Below are 19723 nucleotides of genomic sequence, written 5' to 3' on the forward strand. Positions count from 1 at the left end.
AGAGCAATGTACAAGTTTAAATGACTACAGGCGTACATTGTTTTATTGCATTTCATTTTATCGTGCCTCACACGTATTACCTCACAGGTATTAAGTTTTTTACAAATTGAATGTTTGTGGCAACCCTGCATTGAGCAAGTCTATTGCACCATTGTTCCAACTGCATTTGCTCACTTCATATCTCTGTGTTGCATTTTGGTAGTTCTCACAATATTTCAAACTTTTTCATTATTATATTTGTTATGGTGATCTGTGATCAGCGATCTTTGATGTTACTGTGACTTGCTAAAGGCTCAGATGATGGTTAGAGTTTTTTAGCAAGAAAGTATTTTTAATTAAGTTATGCACACTGATTTTTAGACATAATGCTATTACATACTTAATAGATTACAATAGAGTGTAAATATAACTTTTACACGCACTGGGAAACCAAAAAATTTGTGTGACTTGCTTTATTGTAATGGTCTGGAACCGAACCCTCAATATCTCCAAAGTAAGCCTGTATATTTGCAATACGCTGGAAATCACATCCTTTGCAACTTTTTTTTTTTTTAATTTAGATGACAACGTAAAGAGGTAGTGTAGCTTTAAAAATTTTCTTCTAAGGTGTACCAACACAAAAATGTTCAAAGGCCTAGACCTAGACCATCAGAGACCTCTCCACCATAAATGGCATCCTTGAAGTATAATATTCACAAGCTGACACTCCTGATCCTGTATCGAGCAGCCAACAGATTCACTCTGCTCCCACCTTTGCCTACCCAGGCCCCGTCTCCCACTAGGACAGTCACTGCCGCCTCCTGCCTGGCCTCTTTGCTTCCTTCACTTCCCTCTCCCTTGCAGCCTCCACACCTCACCAGGGGTGTCTTTCTAATGCAAGCTGCATCATGAAACTCCCCAGGGTAGAATTCTTCAGTTCTTCAACCTGAAGACAGTGCTTACTTACTCCTCAGCAGCACATTCATCTCTTCTCCCCCGCTCTGCCCCGTCACTCCCCTACCCATGTCCGACCCTCCTAAACCCTTCTCTGAACCCATGAAATGCCAAGCTCTGCCATGCTGCTCCTCAGTAATCTTCTTGCCTCTCTCTGCCTGGAACACTTCTACTCTCCTGTTAAGATGCAGCTTCAAACTCACCTCTTCCCTGAAGCCCTCCATGACTCACTCCAGGTGTAGATTTACAAGCCAGTCTCCCAGGAAGCTAGTGACTAAGCCAGGTCATTCCTGCACAAACCAGTAATGTGGCAACTCTCCAGTCCATTCATTTATTCATCTGGTATTTACTGAGCAACTACTATGTGCCAGGTCTGTTCTAAACCCTGAACATAACCCTGTTATGATCTAACAGAGGGACGACAGAACATAAACAGGATAACTGAGTCAAATGCATGGCCTATAGGATGTGAAAAGTGCCACAGAGAAAAATAAAACAGGGAATGAGCTGAAGGTTCAGGTAGGGGCCCTGGTTCTAAGGAGGGCAGTCAGGCAAGGCTCTCCCAAGAAGGCGACATTTGAGCAGACACCTGAAAACTCCATCTACCTATATGGTACTGTTAGCTCAAAGTACTTTCTTCTCTGCTGTCTCATTTTATGCTCACAACAGCTTATGGCAGGAAAAACTGTCAAAACCCTTAAATCTAAGTAGTTGAGTTCTACAGAAGTTCAACACCATGAGGTTCAAGGATTTGCCAAGGTCTCAACAACTACTTGGTGTCAGGGCCAAGACTAGAAATCCAGATTTTCTTAGGATACAGCAAGCTACCAATGTTTTTCTTTAACAAAACTTAATTGTGCTTCTAAACTGAGGCAGAGAGCCTGAGCAGAGGCTGCAAGCCCCCCTCGGCCTCCCCGGGCTCATCCTGGAGACCACACATGGGTCCTGCTGACCTGGGGGCCACCACAGCACCTTTCTGCCAGAGGCTGACCACCCCTACTTTCTGTTCGTGAGCACGTTGCCCTGTCAATCCATTTTGTGGGCCTATTTTCGCGTCTGCAAGGGTAAACCCAAGTGCCTGTCCCCTAAGAAGCAATCCGAAATGTGATACCTTTGCCTCGTTTCTTCCTTGCATTTCTTTGAAAGTCTGAACTTTGTTTGATCAAATGACATGGACGGCCAAAAAACTTTGACAACCAGCTTGAAATTTTTTCTCCACAATCATAAGTATTTACCCTGGCAGAAAAAAAAAAAGGGGAAGATGTTATATAGTATTCCTTTAAATAATTGAAATAGCAAAAAGTTATGTAATATAATATTATATAATTAATATAATATAATATATAATATAAAAACATGAAGCCCCCAACAAGACAGAAATCTAAAGTGACAAGTGTGCTTAGGAAGTCACAATGAGATTTCCAAGGCACAGGAAGGCCTGGGATCTGGAGCTTATGCAAAGCTTTCAGATCAAATTAAAAGCTTTAGAAATTTCTCTTGAAAGACTTTGTTTATATTACGTACAGCCACTGAGAACCACAAAGCTTGGAATTTAAGAGCTTCCAGAGCATTATTTTGCTTTAAGAAGCTCTGGAACCCAGACCCGTGTCCTGGTTTTTTTACTATAAGCCTGACTGGAATATCTTCTCTCGCAGCCACGCTGTAGGGACTGACATGTTTGGTTTCTGAAAAGAACACTACGGCCATAAGTCACCGATATAAGTACATTTTTTGATCTGGTTTTTTAAAACTCTTCCAACTTCTAGAATTTTTAAATAGAATTTTTAATTTTTAAAAAATTATAATCTACACATCACCAGAACTAATAATGCAAAATTGCTAATAACTTACATTGGGATTACAAGATAGATATTATTGAAAACTTATCCTTAATTTTTACTGGGAAAAATAGTTGCCTTTAGGATCTAGAAAGGAAAGGGAAGGATGAAACCTTGCTTTGTAGACATTCTCTCTGGTGATTTGAGAGATGCACCTAAGTCCATTTTTCATTATATTGAGTACTTGTGGTTCTGAGTATAAGCCTGACCTCTAGCTATCAAAAAGCTTTATTAACCAGAAAACGCCATTCCTCTCAGATGCAGCTAAATGAAATCTACAACCAGGGAAGAGCCTGATAAATAATTGCAGGTACCCCTAGATGGCTATATTTCTCTCTATGAGAAGATTTGTTATAGTGACATGCACAAATGTTTACCCAAAATTCATTGCCCTAATTGAAAATGTGGTATGATGAGTGTTTAAATCTGCACAAGAACTAGCAAGAGGATGCAGTGTGCTCACCCCTTGGGCTCCAGGATGGGCCAGGGCCCATGATGCTCAATTGTATAGAGCACGGTCTTCACGCTATCACCTTCCCACCTTTTCTGAGCACGTAGCCCTTCATCATCCCAGCATGACCTGGGGCACTAACAACTTGAGTCCAATTTGGATGTAGCTTGAGTATTTGACATATCATTTCATGACTTACTTGTTTGCAGTGCAGAAGGAAATGTACTCTGACCCAGTACTATGCATATCACCAACTACTGAGCACAAACATACCCACCAACTACTTTATTGTGTTAACTAATAGGCAATTAGCATTTTAAAAGACTTCTACTATATATAAATCCCTACTGAACTGTTAGAGTTAACCATTTTAGTATTTGGGGGGTAAACTAGTTGGGGTATTAGTTGCGCGGGGAACCCATCAGATAGAGGCCCACAATCAGAAAATTTGTATTCCACATGTTTTCAGGTTGAAATTAGATTTAGGTTAAAAGGGATGCAGAAATTTGATGTATTCAATAAACTGATTTGTAAATATTTACGATCAAGAAATAAAATGAAATCGTATAACACTCAACCTCATTTTCTACGTTTCCTAGAATTTAGCAGATGATTTATCATCAATAACTCAGAGTAGGTAATAATCCACAACTATATGGAATATAATTGTTGAATTATCACCTGAAAGTTCTACAACCTGAGGGACACCTTGACACCCCCCTCAGCTTCCGCATCCAATTCACCGGCGAGTTCAGGTTATTCTACCTCCAGAATATATTATATCTGACGCCCACCTGATTTTCTCTCTGATCCTGATCCAAGCCTCCATCTCATCTCACGTGTGTTACTAACACAGATGCTCAGCTGGCCTTCCCACTTGCACCTTTACCGTCTTCCAACTTTTCTACACCCACCAGCCAATCTTTTCAAGCTGTGAATCGGGTCCCTTGACTCACCACTCCCCTGCGGCCACCCCTCTGAGCTCCACCATGCCTCCTCCAAACTGTCCCCTGCCTCACCTCACCTCCCTCCACACCACACTGTTCCAGGGTCTGCAGGAAGCAACACAGACAGTCCTGCTCTCTCGGGGTCGGCATTCTAGCAGGAGGGACTGAACGTATATGTTGGGGAAAAGATTAATGAGAAGGAGAAGAATTCAGCAGAGCAAGTAGAGAGGGAGGGGCTGGCTCCTAGGGGAGGTCAGGTGGCCCCTCTGAGAAGGAGGCTTTTCAGCAGAGACCCGATGGAGGTGAGGAAGTGAACCCTGCGGGGGCGTAAACAGGGAAAGAGCATTCCAGGCAGAGGGAACAGCAAGTGCAAAGTCCTAAGGAGGGAGCATGCTTTGTAGGTGTGAAGAAGAGCTAGGAGCCAGCGTGGTGGGAGTGGAGTGTGCGAGGGGGAAGCGGCAGCAGACCGGACAGAGGATGCAGCCGAGGACTGATGGCACAGGGCATTGCTCTCTCCCCCCCTCTGAGCCGCCCTGCAGCTAGACCTGCGAGTTTCACCTGCTGCAGCCTCACCTGTCCGCACAGACCTTGCTTTGGCAAATCTGAGCCGGTTTGCTGTTCTCCTCAAGTGGCACCGCTATAGGCTCCATCCCTATCGAATAAAGGTTAGAGACAAATTTATCATCATGGAAAAAAAACCAAGTATGTCCAAAAAAAGTCCATTATCCTGAAATATACAAGAATTTTAATGACCCTGGAAATTGGTTGAATCAAGTAAGTGGCTGAGTCTTGGAAAGCTCTTTATAACACAGAGATTCTCTTCATCATTATCGGTACCACCAACAGCGTGTGCATTGAGCAGCTTTGACATGGAAGACTCTGCACTGGGGCAGTCACATCCACAGTCCCTGGAATACTACAAATTCCTCTGAAAGCTTTCTCTACCTCTGCATGACTCCACATCCTGACATCATTGCTCACTAAGCTACCTTAGATCCTTTAGAAATAGGCAGGCAGGGCTTCCCTGGTGGCGCAGTGGCTGAGAATCTGCCTGCCAATGCAGGGGACACGGGTTCGAGCCCTGGTCTGGGAAGATCCCACATGCCACGGAGCAACTGGGCCCGTGAGCCACAACTACTGAGCCTGCGCGTCTGGAGCCTGTGCCCCGCAACGGGAGGGGCCGCGATAGTGAAAAGGCCCGTGCACCGCGATGAAGAGCGGCCCCCGCACCGCGATGAAGAGTGGCCCCCACTTGCCGCAACTAGAGAAAGCCCTCACACGAAAACTAAGAGACCCAACACAGTCATAAATAAATAAATAAATAAAATAAATAAAGTATTAAAAAAAAAAAGAAAGAAATAGGCAGGCAGACATGAAGGCTCACTCCGTAAGGATGTCAGCACAGTGTCAATTCTCAGTAGCCCCTAGGAATCAGCATCAAATTGGATTCCTGCATCAATCACCATTATCACCAAGAAAAAAAAACCCAAAAAACTGTTATTATGTCAGTGGGGTTGGGAAGCCATTCCTTTCTAAAAAATTGTTACATACCTCATACATACAAAGGAGTGTTTAACATATATACGTAGTGGTCTAAAGAATAATAAACACTCATATACCCAGCACTCAGCTAAAGTGGTATTCATTCTTTCAATAGATTTAGAATAAAATATGTGGAAGAAACTAGAGGAAACTGATCCATGGCCACTGATGAGTGAAAGACCTTTGCTAAAGGCTGGAACGGCTGAGGGCCTCTGCCACTCTGCACTCCTTCTCATCCTTCGTGAGTCATTAAAAATATAGGGAACTGCATGAAGCCAAGACACCTGAGCGGAACTTGTGGCGGCTCCTGCTCTGTGGACTCCTGTGTGGCCCACCCGCGCCCTGCACCCTCTCAGCATGGCCGCTTGTCACACTGCTCACCGGCATGACCCAACCTGCCCCCAGCAAGCACACATCAAGCACACCTGTATCCCTGCTCATGCTGGTCCTGCTTCATCACACACAGCACAGCAAACGGGTACATCCATTCCTACTCACGAGCTTCAGATCATGACTGCTACCCAGACCCACGCCAATCACGACAAGCCTTTCACCGCAACAAAGACAGAGAAGAAACAATATGTGTAAGAGGTATGTCATCAGCTCTGTCCCCTGCTTGTCCATGTCTTACGCAAGCACGACCAGTTCCAAACTCCTGTCCCTGTGTGGGGAAGGCCAGAAGAGGCCTCATCCAGAAAGCTCCAGAAGTTTGGAGAGTGCTGTGCTGAGTGAGTAGAGATGCTGCTGTGTCAAAAGGCTGTTCATGGAAGGATGGGATTGCACCAGGTGTGCACCCACAGGGGAGAACGGTAAAGTGAGTCCTGGAACATTGGTTACGAGGAAGTAACCACAGCAGGGGGACAGCACGTGTACAAGTGCACGGCGGAAATGCACCCCTGGGCTGCCAGCAGGAGGCCTGCGCTCAGCCTCTTTCTACCCTTACCCAAGACTCTGCACAAATCATGTATAATCATAAATATGGCCCTCAGCTGGCTTATAAAGGTCATCGCAGGCCTCTTGTTAAACAGGCAACCTAATCTGGGGTCCCCATATGGATTGAGCTCAAGGGCCGCCCCCAACAAAGTTCATGGGGATTGAGTTCATTCCGGATATACTAAGCCCTGTGCTCGTACAGCTCAGAGATACAGAGAAATAAAAGATTCCAACCTCTGGACTCAAGATACCTGAAATCTTTTGGAGTGACAAGTCATTTACATAAAACAATTATAATGCCTTGTTTTAATGTTTATTATTTAGGGCCAAAAGTTTGTCCTACCATACATGTCCTGCAAAGGATGCCCTTCCTCCACCCACAGTGCTGGAAGTCCCTACAAGTGAGCAGAACATCTGATATACCACACCACCTCGCAAAGTGCTGCTGATTTGGAGTGGAAGATATTTGGGTATTTGTTTTCTCTCTCTCTTATTCCTTATATTCTGGGATAAATCCTATTTAGTCATGATATACATTTTTATTCTTCAGAGAATAGAAAGAAGAGTAACCCATTCAACTCTTTTTGTATGTTAATATCCTGGGTATCCAAACTTAAACAAGAAAAGTATAATAAAAGAGGGTAACATCTCAATTCAAAGAAATGGAAAGATATCCCATGCTCTTGAATTGGAAGAATTAATATTGTTAAAATGGCCATACTACCCAAAGTAATCTAAAGATGTAATACGATCCCCATCAAATTACCCATGACATTTTTCACAAAACTAGAACAAATAATCCTAAAATTTATATGGAACCACAAAAGACCCAGAATTGCCAAAGAAATTCTGAGGAAAAAGAACAAAGCTGGAGGGACTTCCCTTGTGATGCAGTGGTTAGGAATCCCATTGCCAATGCAGGGGACATGGGTTTGATCCTTGGTCCGGGAAGATGCCACATGCCACAGAGCAACTGAGCCCATGTGCCACAGCTGCTGAGCCTGCGAGCCACAATTACTGAGCCCGCGTGCCACAACTACTGAATCCCGCACACCTAGAGCCCGTGCTCCACAACAAGAGAAGCCACCGCAATGAGAGGCCCACACACTGCAACAAAGAGTAGCCCCTGCTCGCTACGACTAGAGAAAAGCCCGTGCACAGCAACAAAGACCCAACACAGCCAAAAATAAATAAATAAATTAATTAATTAATTAATTAATTGATTTTTTAAAAAAAGAACAAAGCTGGAGACATAACCCTCCCAGACTTCAGACAATACTACAAAGCTACAGTAATCAAAACAGCATAGCATTGACACAAAAACAGACATACGGATCAATGGAACAGAATAAAGAGCCCAGAAGTAAACCCACACACCTACGGTCAATTAAACTTCAACAAAGGAGGCAAGAATATACAATGGAGAAAAACAGTCTCTTCAGCAAGTGGTGTTGGGAAAGCTGGACAGCCACATGTAAATCAATGATGTTAGAACACACCCTCACACCATACACAAAAATAAACTCAAAATGGCTTAAAGACTTAAGCATAAGACATGACACCATAAAACTCCTAGAAGAGAACATAGGCAAAACATTCTCTGACATAAATCATACCAATGTTTTCATAAGTCAGTCTCCCAAGGCAATAGAAATAAAAGCAAAAATAAACAAATGGGACCTAATCAAACTTACAAGCTTTGGCACAGCAAAGGAAACCATAAACAAAATGAAACAACTACCTACAGACTGGGAGAAAATATTTGCAAATGATGTGACCAACAGGGTTTCATTTCCAAAATATACAAACAGCTCATATAGCTCAATAACAAAAAAGCAAACAACTCAATCAAAAAATGGGCAGAAGACCTAAATAGACATTTCTCTAGAGAAGACACACAGATCAGCAATAGGTGCATGAAAAGATGCTCAACAGCAATTAATTATTAGAGAATTGCAAATCAAAACTACAATGAGGTACCACCTCACACCAGTCAGAATGGCCATCACTAAAAAATCTATAAATAACAAATGCTGGAGAGGGTGTGGAGGAAAGGGAAACCTCCTACACTGTTGATGGGAATGTAAACTGGTGCAGCCACTATGGAGGTTCCTTAAAAAACTAAAAATAGAATTACCATATGATCCAGCAATCCCACTCCTGGGAATATACCCAGAAAAAACAAAAATTCAAAAAGATACATGCACCCCAACGTTCATTGCAGCACTATTTACAATAGCCAAGACATGGAAGCAACCTAAATGTTCATCAACAGATGAGTGGATAAAGAAGATGTGGTGTATATATATGCAATGCAATATTACTCAGCCATTAAAAAAAGAATGATATAATGCTATTTGCAGCAACATGGATGGGCCTAGAGATTATCATACTAAGTGAAGTAAGTCAGACAGAGAAAGACAAATATCATACAATATCACTTATGTGTGGAATCTAAATAATGATACAAATGAACTTATTTACGAAACAGAAACAGACTCACAGACATAGAAAACAAACTTATGGTTAAAGGGGGGGATAAATTAGGAGTTTGAGATTAGTAGATACAAACAATTATATATAAAATACATAAACAACAAGGTCCTACTGCATAGCATAGGGAACTATATTCAGTATCTTGAAACAAACTATAATGGAAAAGAATCTGAAAAAGTATATATATATATACTATACATATATACTATACTATATATATATATATTTATAACTGAATCATTTTGCTTATACCAGAAACTAACAACATTGTAAATCAACTATACTTCAATAAAAAAAAATTTTTTTAAAGAAGATAACTTCTCAATCTCACTAATAAGAATAGGTACAAAAATACCAATAAAATGTTAGCAAACTAAATCCATTAATGTATCAAAAAATCATTGCCAAATAGTGTTTTTGTTTTCTCCAAGAATGCAAGGATAGTTCCATACTAGACAATCTACTAATGTTAAGACATCACACTAATAGACTATAGGGAAAAAATATAACCAACAGATGCAGAAAGAGCATTTAGTAAGAACTATTAGTCATGATAAAACTTTTGGCTAAATTAAAAAAAACTACTTTAGCCTGGTAAAACAAATCTATTAAAAATGTACAGTAGGGGGCTTCCCTGGTGGCGCAGTGGTTGAGAATCTGCCTGCCAATGCAGGGGACACGGGTTGGAGCCCTGGTCTGGGAAGATCCCACATGCCGCGGAGCAACTGGGCCCGTGAGCCACAACTACTGAGCCTGCGTGTCTGGAGCCTGTGCTCCGCAACAAGAGAGGCCGCAATAGTGAGAGGCCCGCGCACCGCGATGAAGAGTGGCCCCCGCTTGCCACAACTAGAGAAAGCCCTCACACAGAAACGAAGACCCAACACAGCCATAAATAAAAATAAATAAATGAATTAAAAAAAAAATGTACAGTAAATACAACTCTTATTTTTGAAACTTTAGAAGCATTTTATTCAAGTCAGTAATAAAAAAAGGATATTTTCCATCACTGCTCTATGCAATAAGAAAAGAGAAAAAAAGAAGGAGTGGATAAAAATGGAAAAGGAAGATATGAAACTGTCATTATTAGAAGATGATATGCCTATTTATATAGAACATGTGAGAAAATCTTCAGACCAACTAATAAAACTAACAGGAATTCAGAAAAAGTACTGGGTAAAACACTGATATATGAAAGTCAATAGTGTTTCTAAACTACAAAAATAACCAATTAAAACATTTAATAGAAAAAAAAAATAGTGCTCAAAATACTCAAATAAACAATTATATAACAAAAAATGTGCAAAAATTTTCTGGAAAATACTATTAAAATTTTGGAGTAAAGAAATCTTCATGGAGAGAGATACTATTTATATATAGAGGACTCAATATTATATGATATAAATTCTCCTGAAATTAATTTATGATATTGCAATCAAAATATGATTACAAAATATGTAATTTTGCAATCAAAATCCAGTAGGACACACCAATGAAAATAATAGAGAATGTCAGAATGGATAAAAAGCATGAGCCAACTGTATGCTGGATACAAGAAACTCACTTCAAATATGATATAGGCAGATTAAATGTAAAATGGAGCCATAAAGAAAATGAAAAGGAAGTCTACACAATGGGAGAAAATATTTGCAAATCTGATCTTAAAAGTGACATATTCAAATATATAAAGAATTCTTACAACTCAATAATTAAAAAATAAGTAAGCAAAGAATTTAAATAGATATTTTTCTGAAGAAGATATACACATGGACAATAAACACATGAAAAGATGGTCAATATCATTAGTCATTAGGGAAATGCAAATCAAAACCATGTGAGGTACTGCTACACACCCATTAGGATGGCTATTAAAAAAAAACAACAACAACAGAAAATAACAAGTGTTGGGGAAGATGTGGAGAAATTGGACGCTTCATATGTTGCTGGTGGGAATGTAAAATGGTGATGGAGTCACTTTGGAATTGCTAAACACAGAGTTACCATATGACCCAGCAATTCCACTCCTAGGTATATATCCAACAGAATTGAAAACATATGTTCACACAAAAATTTATACATAAATGTTCACAGCAACGTTATTCATAATAACCACAAATGGAAACAATCCAAATATACATCAACTGATGAATGGATAAAAAAAATATGGTATATCTATACAATGGAATATTATTCAACAATATGGATGACCCTTAAAAACATTACACTAAGTGAAAGAAGCCAGTCATATATTGTTTCCATTTATATGAAACATCCAGAATAGGCAACTCCATAGAAACAGATAGTAGATTAGTGGTTGCCAGAAGCCGGGGATAAGGTTGGGAATGGGGAGTGACTGCCAATATGTATGGGGTTTCTCTTTGAGGGTGATGAAAATGTTCTAAAATTGATTGTGGTGATGGTTGTACAACCTTGTGAATATACCAAAAATATCATTGAATGGTACACTTTAAATGAATACATTTTATGGGATGTTACATAAATATCGATAAAGCTAGAAGAAATAAATAAAAAGGTGGAAAATGATACACCATGCAAACACTAACCAAAAGAGAGCTGAATGGCTATATTCATATCAGACAAAGAATTTCACACTTCATACTTTGGAACAAAGAAAATGACCATGTATAAAGAGGAGCATTACTTAGGGAACAATTCACCAAGGAGACATAATAATACTAAGTGAAGCAAAAACTAAGAGAACTAAGGGAAAAATAGACAAATCCACAATTACAGTTGGGGACTTCAACACTCTTCTTCCACGTCTTACTCTTCCGCCATCTTGCCCCTCTGTCTCAACACTCTTCTTTCAGTAATCAACAGAACTGGTAGCGAGTACATAAAAATTCAGCAAGTATAGAGAAAAACAGCAATACCATCAACCAACTGGTATAGAACTGACATCTATAGAACACTCCACCCAAAAACAGGATACACATTCTTTTCAAGTGTATATGGAACACTCACGGCAATAAATCATATCCTTGGTCATAAACCAAACCTTAACAAATTTTAATGAATTTAAAATCTATAAAGTATGTTCTCTCTTTTGGAGAGTTTAATGGAATTAAACTGAAAATCAATAGCAGAATGAAAACAGAAACATCTCCAAATATATAGAAATTAACACACTTCTGTAATCCATGGGTCAAAATGAATATAAAGAGAACAAGTAAGGACATAAAAAGATGCTTAATATCATTAGCCAGTAGGGAAATGAAAATTAAAATCATGACGAGACGGGAGTTCCCTGGTGGCCTAGTAGTTAGGATTCCAGGCTTTGACTGTTGTGGCCTGGGTTCAATCCCTGGTCAGGGAACTGAGATCCCACGAGCCACATGGTATGGCCAAAAAAAAAAAAAAAAAAATCATGATGAGATGACATTACACACCTATTAAAATAAATAAAACAAAAAATACTGACAATACCAAAAGCTGACAGAATGTGGAACAACTGGAACTCTCATACATTGCTGGTGGGAAAGAAAAAAGATACAGTCATTCTAGAAAATGGTTTGGCAGTTTCTTTTAAAGGTAAACATATCCTTACCATATGACTCAGCAATCAACGCCTAGTATTTATTCTAGAGAAATGAAAACTTGTGATCTACCAAAAACCTGCACATGAATGTTTAGAGCAGCTCTATTCATAATTGCTCAAAACTGGAAACAATCCAAATGTCCTTTAACAGATGAATGGATGAACACACCCTAGTATAGCCATACAATGGAATACTACTCAACAATAAAAAAAAGAATAAACTACCGATTCATGCAGTAACTTAGATGGGACTTAAAGGCATCATGCCGAGTGAAAGAAGCCAATGTCAGAAGGTCACATATTGTATATTCTATTTATAAAACATTCTCAAAAAAATAAAACTATAGTGATAGAGAACAGATCTCTGATTGCCAGGTGTTAAGGGTGGGGAGAAGAGAGACTATAAAGGGATAGCATGAGGGAGTTTTCTGGGGTGATGGAACTGTTTTGTACCTTGATGATGGGAGTGACTACACAAATCTGTGCATGTGTTAAAATTCATAGAGGGGACAAAAGGCCAAGAATAGCCAAGACAATCTGGAAGCATGAGGTAGAAGGACATGCCCTACCAGATATCAGAATTCATTCTATAGTTATTAACACTGGCTTATTGGTTCAAGAAAAAATAAACCACTGGAACAGAATAGAACACCTACAGCCAAGAAACATAATCACTGAATATATGGAAATGGGATATATCACAAAAGTACAGCTCTAAGTTAGGAGGGAAATTGGAATATTCTATAAATGGTAGGTGGGGTGTGGAAGGAGAAGGAATGAGACCAAGGAGAAGTACCTAGGGAATTTCAGCTATATCTGTAATGTTTTTATGTCTTAAAAGAAGGAGGAGGAGGAGGAGGTAGTGGAGAAGGGAGAAAGGAGGGGGGTAGTAGGAGGTAAGAGAAGTGGGAAGGAGTAGGGAGAGGAGGAGGAGAAATTGAAGCAAATGTGGCCAAATGTGAAGGTTTGTTAAAACTGGATGCTGTAAGTACGTATTATAGTATTCTCTATACTTGTGCTGTCCAACACTGTAGCCACTAGCCACATTTGGTAATTTAAATTAATTAGAGTCACATAAAATTAAAATGTAGTTCCAGTGTCCTGCTAGTCACATTTCATGCACTCAGTAGCCACATCTGATTGGTGGCTACCAAGCTGGACAAGGTAGATGTTGAACATTTCCATCATCACATAAGGGTCCACTGGACAGAGCTGGCCTATGAATTTATATGTGTTAGTTCCTAATAAAAATCCACAAGGGGGAATTCCCTGGCAGTCCAGTGGTTAGGACTCCACGCTTTCACTGCTGAGGACCCAGGTTCGATCCTGGTCTGGGAACTAAGACCCCGCAAGCCACGCCACCAAAAAAAAAAAAAAAAAAAAACCCACAAGGAAGAATCAAAGCTTGCAGAACCTATGATGAGTGAAGGAATTAAAAGGAATGTAAGTAAAAGGACAACATATAATTTCAGTATCTATATCTCTTTACTTTCTGACTGGACTGTCAGATCTTTACCTCTTCCCAAAAATCTGCCCCCAAAGAAATCCCAAAAACACAAAAGGAACAAACTTTCCGTTGTCTCTTCTAGACATCATTTCACTTCCTTCTGGATTATTTTGATATTTGGTAAAGGAAAAGCCATGACTTTACTTTCCTATGAGAAGAAAAGTTACTCTTGACAGCTGCTTTGTAAAAATGAACCCAGTTTTCAGACCTTGGGCTTTGATGACCATGATCCTTTGCTGCAGGTCAATGAAGGGCTGGATCAGGCAGAGCCGGGGTTCCTGCTTCTGACTCAGGCAAATACCGTTGTGATTCACAACCACCCAGCTCCGGTCGTACAGCAGCCCTTGATTTCCTAGAGGCCACCTGGTCACCTAAACAAAAAGGTCAATGTATTTTAAGCCAGTGCTCCTCAAAAATCATCTTCGCATTTATTGCACAGCGGCTGTACAAAAGCAGAGGACTTCAGAAATTCAGCACAGACTCTTGAAGGAAAAAAGGGATGAAGAGAAGGAAGTAAAACAAAGAAGACAATGCAAAGGAGACTTTGGGATTGAGATACCTTCCATTCACCCTCCAGATCCAGTTTGCACCCTTCTCCACTTCAACCTGCTTTTTAAGTAGGTAATGCGCGTGCCCAGTACAACATTCTGGGAGCACAAGAATGTACTTGAAAAGTAGGTCTCCGCCCCAGCCTGTGTCCCACTCCCCTCCCCACAGGCCTCCACTGCACCTGCTTTCTGTGTGTCCTTCCACAGTGGTGGATGCCTGAACAGGCATATCCTGGTACTACAGACTTATTGTACAAATTGTGGCTACACTGGAATGGTCCCTGAGTTGATCCACTTTAAGTGTGTAAGTTTTCCTCAATTCTTCATATTTCTACAAAATTAAAATACAAATTATGACCAGTGCCCAGATCTTGCATTTAATACCATTCTCCAATAAAAAGAACCAGGACTCCTTGGAGAAATGGTTTATTCTAGGGCTGGGTCAGGGAATATACAAGATGAGCCAGGAGCACCCCGTAGTGCTAGAAAAGTAAGGAAGTGCTCAAAAAACAAACTGATGGGGGTATGTCAAAGGGACGCAGGAGTCATGAAAGCATGCCCAATGGCCAAAACTGGAAAATATTGAATAGTAATAATAATAATAATGTAGTACTGAATTGTAATCCAAAGTGTAAGATAAATACCCATGAGTCCAAATAAATAAATAAATAAATAGAAAAAGTCAAATCCCTCATACAGAAGAATCCCAAATAATTGATGTAGGTGTTCCCTCCTCAAGAAGGTGGAGCATAAAACTCCTTACCCCTTAAGTGTGGGCTACACTTAGTGACTTGCTTCCAAAGAGAACAGTATGGGCACAGAGTGGAGGGGAAATTTTACAACAAAGAAACCTGGCAAATACCAGGTGATCCAGGTTAATGTCAATAGTGGTAAGTCATGCTGACAGTACCCTAACATGATATGATGAGAATAGCCCTTTACTTCTGTGGTCCTACTTCCAAAACAAACCATAACCCCAGTCCAATCCTCAGAAAGACATCAGACAAACCCAAAATGATGGATATTCTAAAAAATACCTGACGGATACTCCTCAAAACTATCAAGGTTATAAAAACAAGGAAAGTCTGAGAGACTGGTACAGCCCAGAGGAGCCCAGGGAGACACAAGAACTAAATGTCATATGGTGTCCTGGATGGGATCTGGAACAGAAAAAGAACATTAGGGGAAAACTAATGAAATTTCAATATCATGGGACCAGGTCTTTGCAGGAGTTTTGTCCACAAGTTACACAAGTTGCTTACAGCGCGGCAGGTGCAGTAGTTCCATGCATGAGGGCTCTTCTGGAGCCAGCTGTCTGTTAAAGAAGGGTGTAGGTCAAGCAATGCTTTTGAAGTAGTATTACGATTAAGAGACCAACATTCGCACACTAATTGTGAATCAATTTCATCCCGTCATTTTCCTCTGAGCACTCAAATCAACTTCTCAAAGGAATCTGAAAACTTCAATTGGGGGTAATGAAGAAAGGAAAGCAATTTTTAATCTAGGGGCACTTTGGGGTGGGTCCTGCTGGGAGGGACCTGAGGGAAGACTGAGGCATCAGGGAAAGTGAAGGAGAGGAGCTGCGGGCCCCAGGGGGAGGGTGCAGAACTCAAGAAGAAACAGTGTCAAGGCAAACTGAACCTCAAGCAAGGTAAGCCCTGTATCCAAGACGCAGAAATGTGGTGCAGTGGGGTGGGAGTGGGGAGGGTACTTTGAGGACTGACAAACCTGGGCTTAAATCTCACCTCAGCTAGTTATTAGCTTTGGACAACTAACCTTCCTGAGCCTTGGCTTTGTCATGTGTAAAATGGACATTATTCTCATTTCTCATAGGACTGAGTGAAAACTAAAAGTATAAAATGTAAAGCAACTGAAATATATCAGATGATCCACAGATATTAATCCCTTTACCTCTGCCCTTCACTTGTCTTGTGTATCAGACCTCTCCCCATAGACTATGGCTGCTTCTGGTAGTACAGCACTCAAGTTCAGCAATACTATAGTCTATATAATTGTAGCTAGGTCCAGAAACCACCATTAAATCATTATTTCTATAGGAGAACATGTTTTGAATTACAAATAACTTTTGAGAAGACAGTCTATTATTGGGAGGCATTTCTCCATGGATTTCTCATTTCTGCATGCCTGTTTTAACAAGCAGAGCACTAACTGTCCTTTTGTTCCAGACTACCTTTTCAAGGATGCTTGCATAGTGAACAGCTCTACAACCCTCTGGAGCAGAGGGCAGGTTTGTTCACAGTCCAATATTATAAAGGTAATGGCTTCTCCCTGATCGAAGACTACACAGGTTGGCTGGCATCCTATCATGAAAGAGTCAGGTTTCCTGAGTTAGAGGTTCCTGAACATGAGCACAGCATCCACCTGGGCCCCTCTGGACCCTGTCTTGGGACCTGGGGGACAAAGAGAACAACACACCATGAAGCTCACGTTGCGTGCTGGGTTGTGAGTTAAGTCCTTTATCTCTGACCCAGGAATCTCATGTCTTCTGTCAGCATCCATGAAACTGTGGCAGGCTGTTTCTCAGACCCTTCACGGTTCTTCACACCCATCTGTTGGAACATGTCTATCACTTACTGGCTTCCTCCTTCCTTCTTCTTCTTTGTCTGGGCCACGTTTTCAGCCAGTGTGTCTGTGTTGGCATGTGAGGTGTGAGCTTTCAGCTGGTGCAGCTGGGCTTTGGGTTACGGAAGGAGTTGGGCAAATAAGTATTCATTGAGGACAGTGGGAGCCAGGTTTCTCACAGGATTTACAAGTGCAGAACGGGGGACGGCTAAATAAACTTTGTGGTGTTGGATTGGAATTCGAGGTATTAGTACGAAATCATGGCCTATGGATAGATGATGGAGATGGATGTATAGATGATAGATAGATAGATACATAGATACATAGATGTGTGTGTGTGTGTGTGTGTGTGTGTGTGTGTGTTGTAAAGTGTCTGTTTCCCTTCTGAGATACTGCACACCCTGAGAGAAGGAACCATTTCCATTTTGCTCATCACTGCACAGCAAGTGCAGGCCCAGGGCCCAGCAGGTGTTCAGTGTATAGTTTCTGAAAGAGCAGATGGATAGAAGACCTTTAGCAAAAATGGAAACCTACTGAGTTTCAGTGTCCTCGTCTGTAAAATGGAACACTAATTCCTGCTACGCTATCTGTGCAATACGGCTCTTCTATGGGACATGACTCATCTGTGAAAATAGAGTCCTGACACTCCTCACCTGCCTCCATTCAGGAGTGGAGGTGAACTTGCTTATTTATGGTCTCAGATTGGAGGACAGGCTGCTGTGTGACCAGCCCGAAATGCAGGCGACAAACAGCCTTGACCACGGTATGTCCGACCAGGAGCCAGGGAGCCTGTCATCCCAGAGGCTCAGGAGGCTGGGAACTTTCTATGAGGCTGTCTTTCTATGATCTATGTGTGTCCCTGGGACTTGGTCTGCAGCTCCCAGCTCCGGTGACTACCAGGCCAGCATGTTTACAGACATTATGTAGTTCACCTCCACGGGGAGAGCTGAGCGGAACAGATGCATGAGAGCAGGGACCCAAGAAGTCAGCAGATCTGGATTCAAATCCTTGCTCTATCATTTATTAGGGGGTCATGACCTGGGCAAAGTGCTTAACCTCAATAGCCCCCAGGCTCCATATCTATAAAATGGGGATGATATTACCCAGCACCTCATATTATTGTTTTGAGGATCAAATGAAACAAAGCACGTACGATGCTTCAGCAGGGAGCCAGCACACACGCATTCAGTGAAAGTTACATCCTTAACTATCAACAGTAACTAGGTGGTCACATCCAGAAACAGGATCCTCTCAGGGGTCCCCATAAGCAGAGCCGTGGTCAAAAGTCAGCCCAAACCAAGAAAGGCAGAATGAGAGTGGCTACTATGATTTTGATTTTCTGCATGCTTTCCTTCACTTCCTGAACTTTCTTCTTTGCTTTATCAAACAACATTATAAAGTAAACAAAAAAGAAGCAGTCTCTTTAGCTGCCACTAAAACCCTTACCTCAAATGCGGCACAGGATTTGATTGGGTAGAGGAAAAGGTTGGTGACAATGTGTGACCCAAGGCCCCCATCCGGGATGCCTGCAGCTTTCTCTGAAGGGGTCTGCTGGGTTCTGGTGGTCTCCAGCAGAGGTGGGCGCAAACTCACAGCATCCACAGTGGTGGGTGAGTTGTCCCAAACCCTGGCGTCTGGGGAAGCATCTTCCTGAGGTGAGGGACTACGTCTGGCCCTGGTGGCAGGCACGGCGTTCGGAGCCTCGCTCTCTGCTGGCAGGGCTCCAGCCTCCCCAGGGGTGGCCAGAGGGAGAGGCTGGCCATGAGACGGGCGCAGTCGGGTTGCTATGATGAACCTGAGAAAGGCCTGGGCATCCTCAAGCGTAGACATGTATCCAAACGAAATCCTCACAGATCCCGTCGGCTGCCCATCTATGAGGTCCACATCGTCACCGCAGACATGACCAGCCTAGAATAAAGAAATAAGTCAGCCAGAGTGACTCATTCCTCATGGATAAAGTGGAAACCATTTGGTAAAACAAGTTTTGTTAATTTTATAAGATAAAATTAACCCAGGAAAAAAGAACTGCAACACTAATAGGAGCCGTGTGCCTGAGGCATAGTTCCAGAAGCACAGGGACTCACACTCTGGACGTCACTCTTTGCTCAACTGTGAATTGGGATCTATAGCAATCTCAGGGGGCCACTAAAAAGTTTAAAAGACACAACATTGTAAATCAACTATACTTCAATAAAAATAAATAAATAAATAAATAAATAATTGTTTTTTTTAAAGTTTAAAAGAAATCATTCATGGAAAGCACTTACCAGAAACACGCACACAGTGCCCACCCACAGAGGTATCAAAAGACAGACCAAAGTTTCAGAAGCACAGATGGGTCAGCTCCTTGGTCTACCTAGGGCTTAAGTGAGAGGAGCACCTGCTGGCC

General features: G+C 41.5%; 1 protein-coding gene across 4 annotated transcripts in view; it reads right to left on the bottom strand.

Annotated features, from left to right (window-relative positions):
- The window catches only part of MOCOS (molybdenum cofactor sulfurase), a 55975-nt gene that overhangs the window by 13467 nt on the left and 22785 nt on the right, over positions 1-19723 (bottom strand). For all 4 annotated transcript variants that reach the window (XR_009005090.1, XM_007167096.2, XM_057526971.1 and 1 more), the window contains 4 exons: positions 18781-19242; positions 14412-14574; positions 4743-4821; positions 2045-2169 (listed from right to left, as the gene is read on the bottom strand). Coding sequence is in view for 3 of the 4 variants with exons in the window: in XM_007167096.2 (XP_007167158.2) it covers positions 2045-2169; positions 4743-4821; positions 14412-14574; positions 18781-19242 (829 nt within the window). In the remaining variant the exon portion in view is untranslated. The remainder of the gene's footprint in view (positions 1-2044; positions 2170-4742; positions 4822-14411; positions 14575-18780; positions 19243-19723) is intronic.

The sequence above is a fragment of the Balaenoptera acutorostrata genome, chromosome 13 (assembly GCF_949987535.1).
Source record: "Balaenoptera acutorostrata chromosome 13, mBalAcu1.1, whole genome shotgun sequence".
Classification (NCBI taxonomy): domain Eukaryota; kingdom Metazoa; phylum Chordata; class Mammalia; order Artiodactyla; family Balaenopteridae; genus Balaenoptera; species Balaenoptera acutorostrata.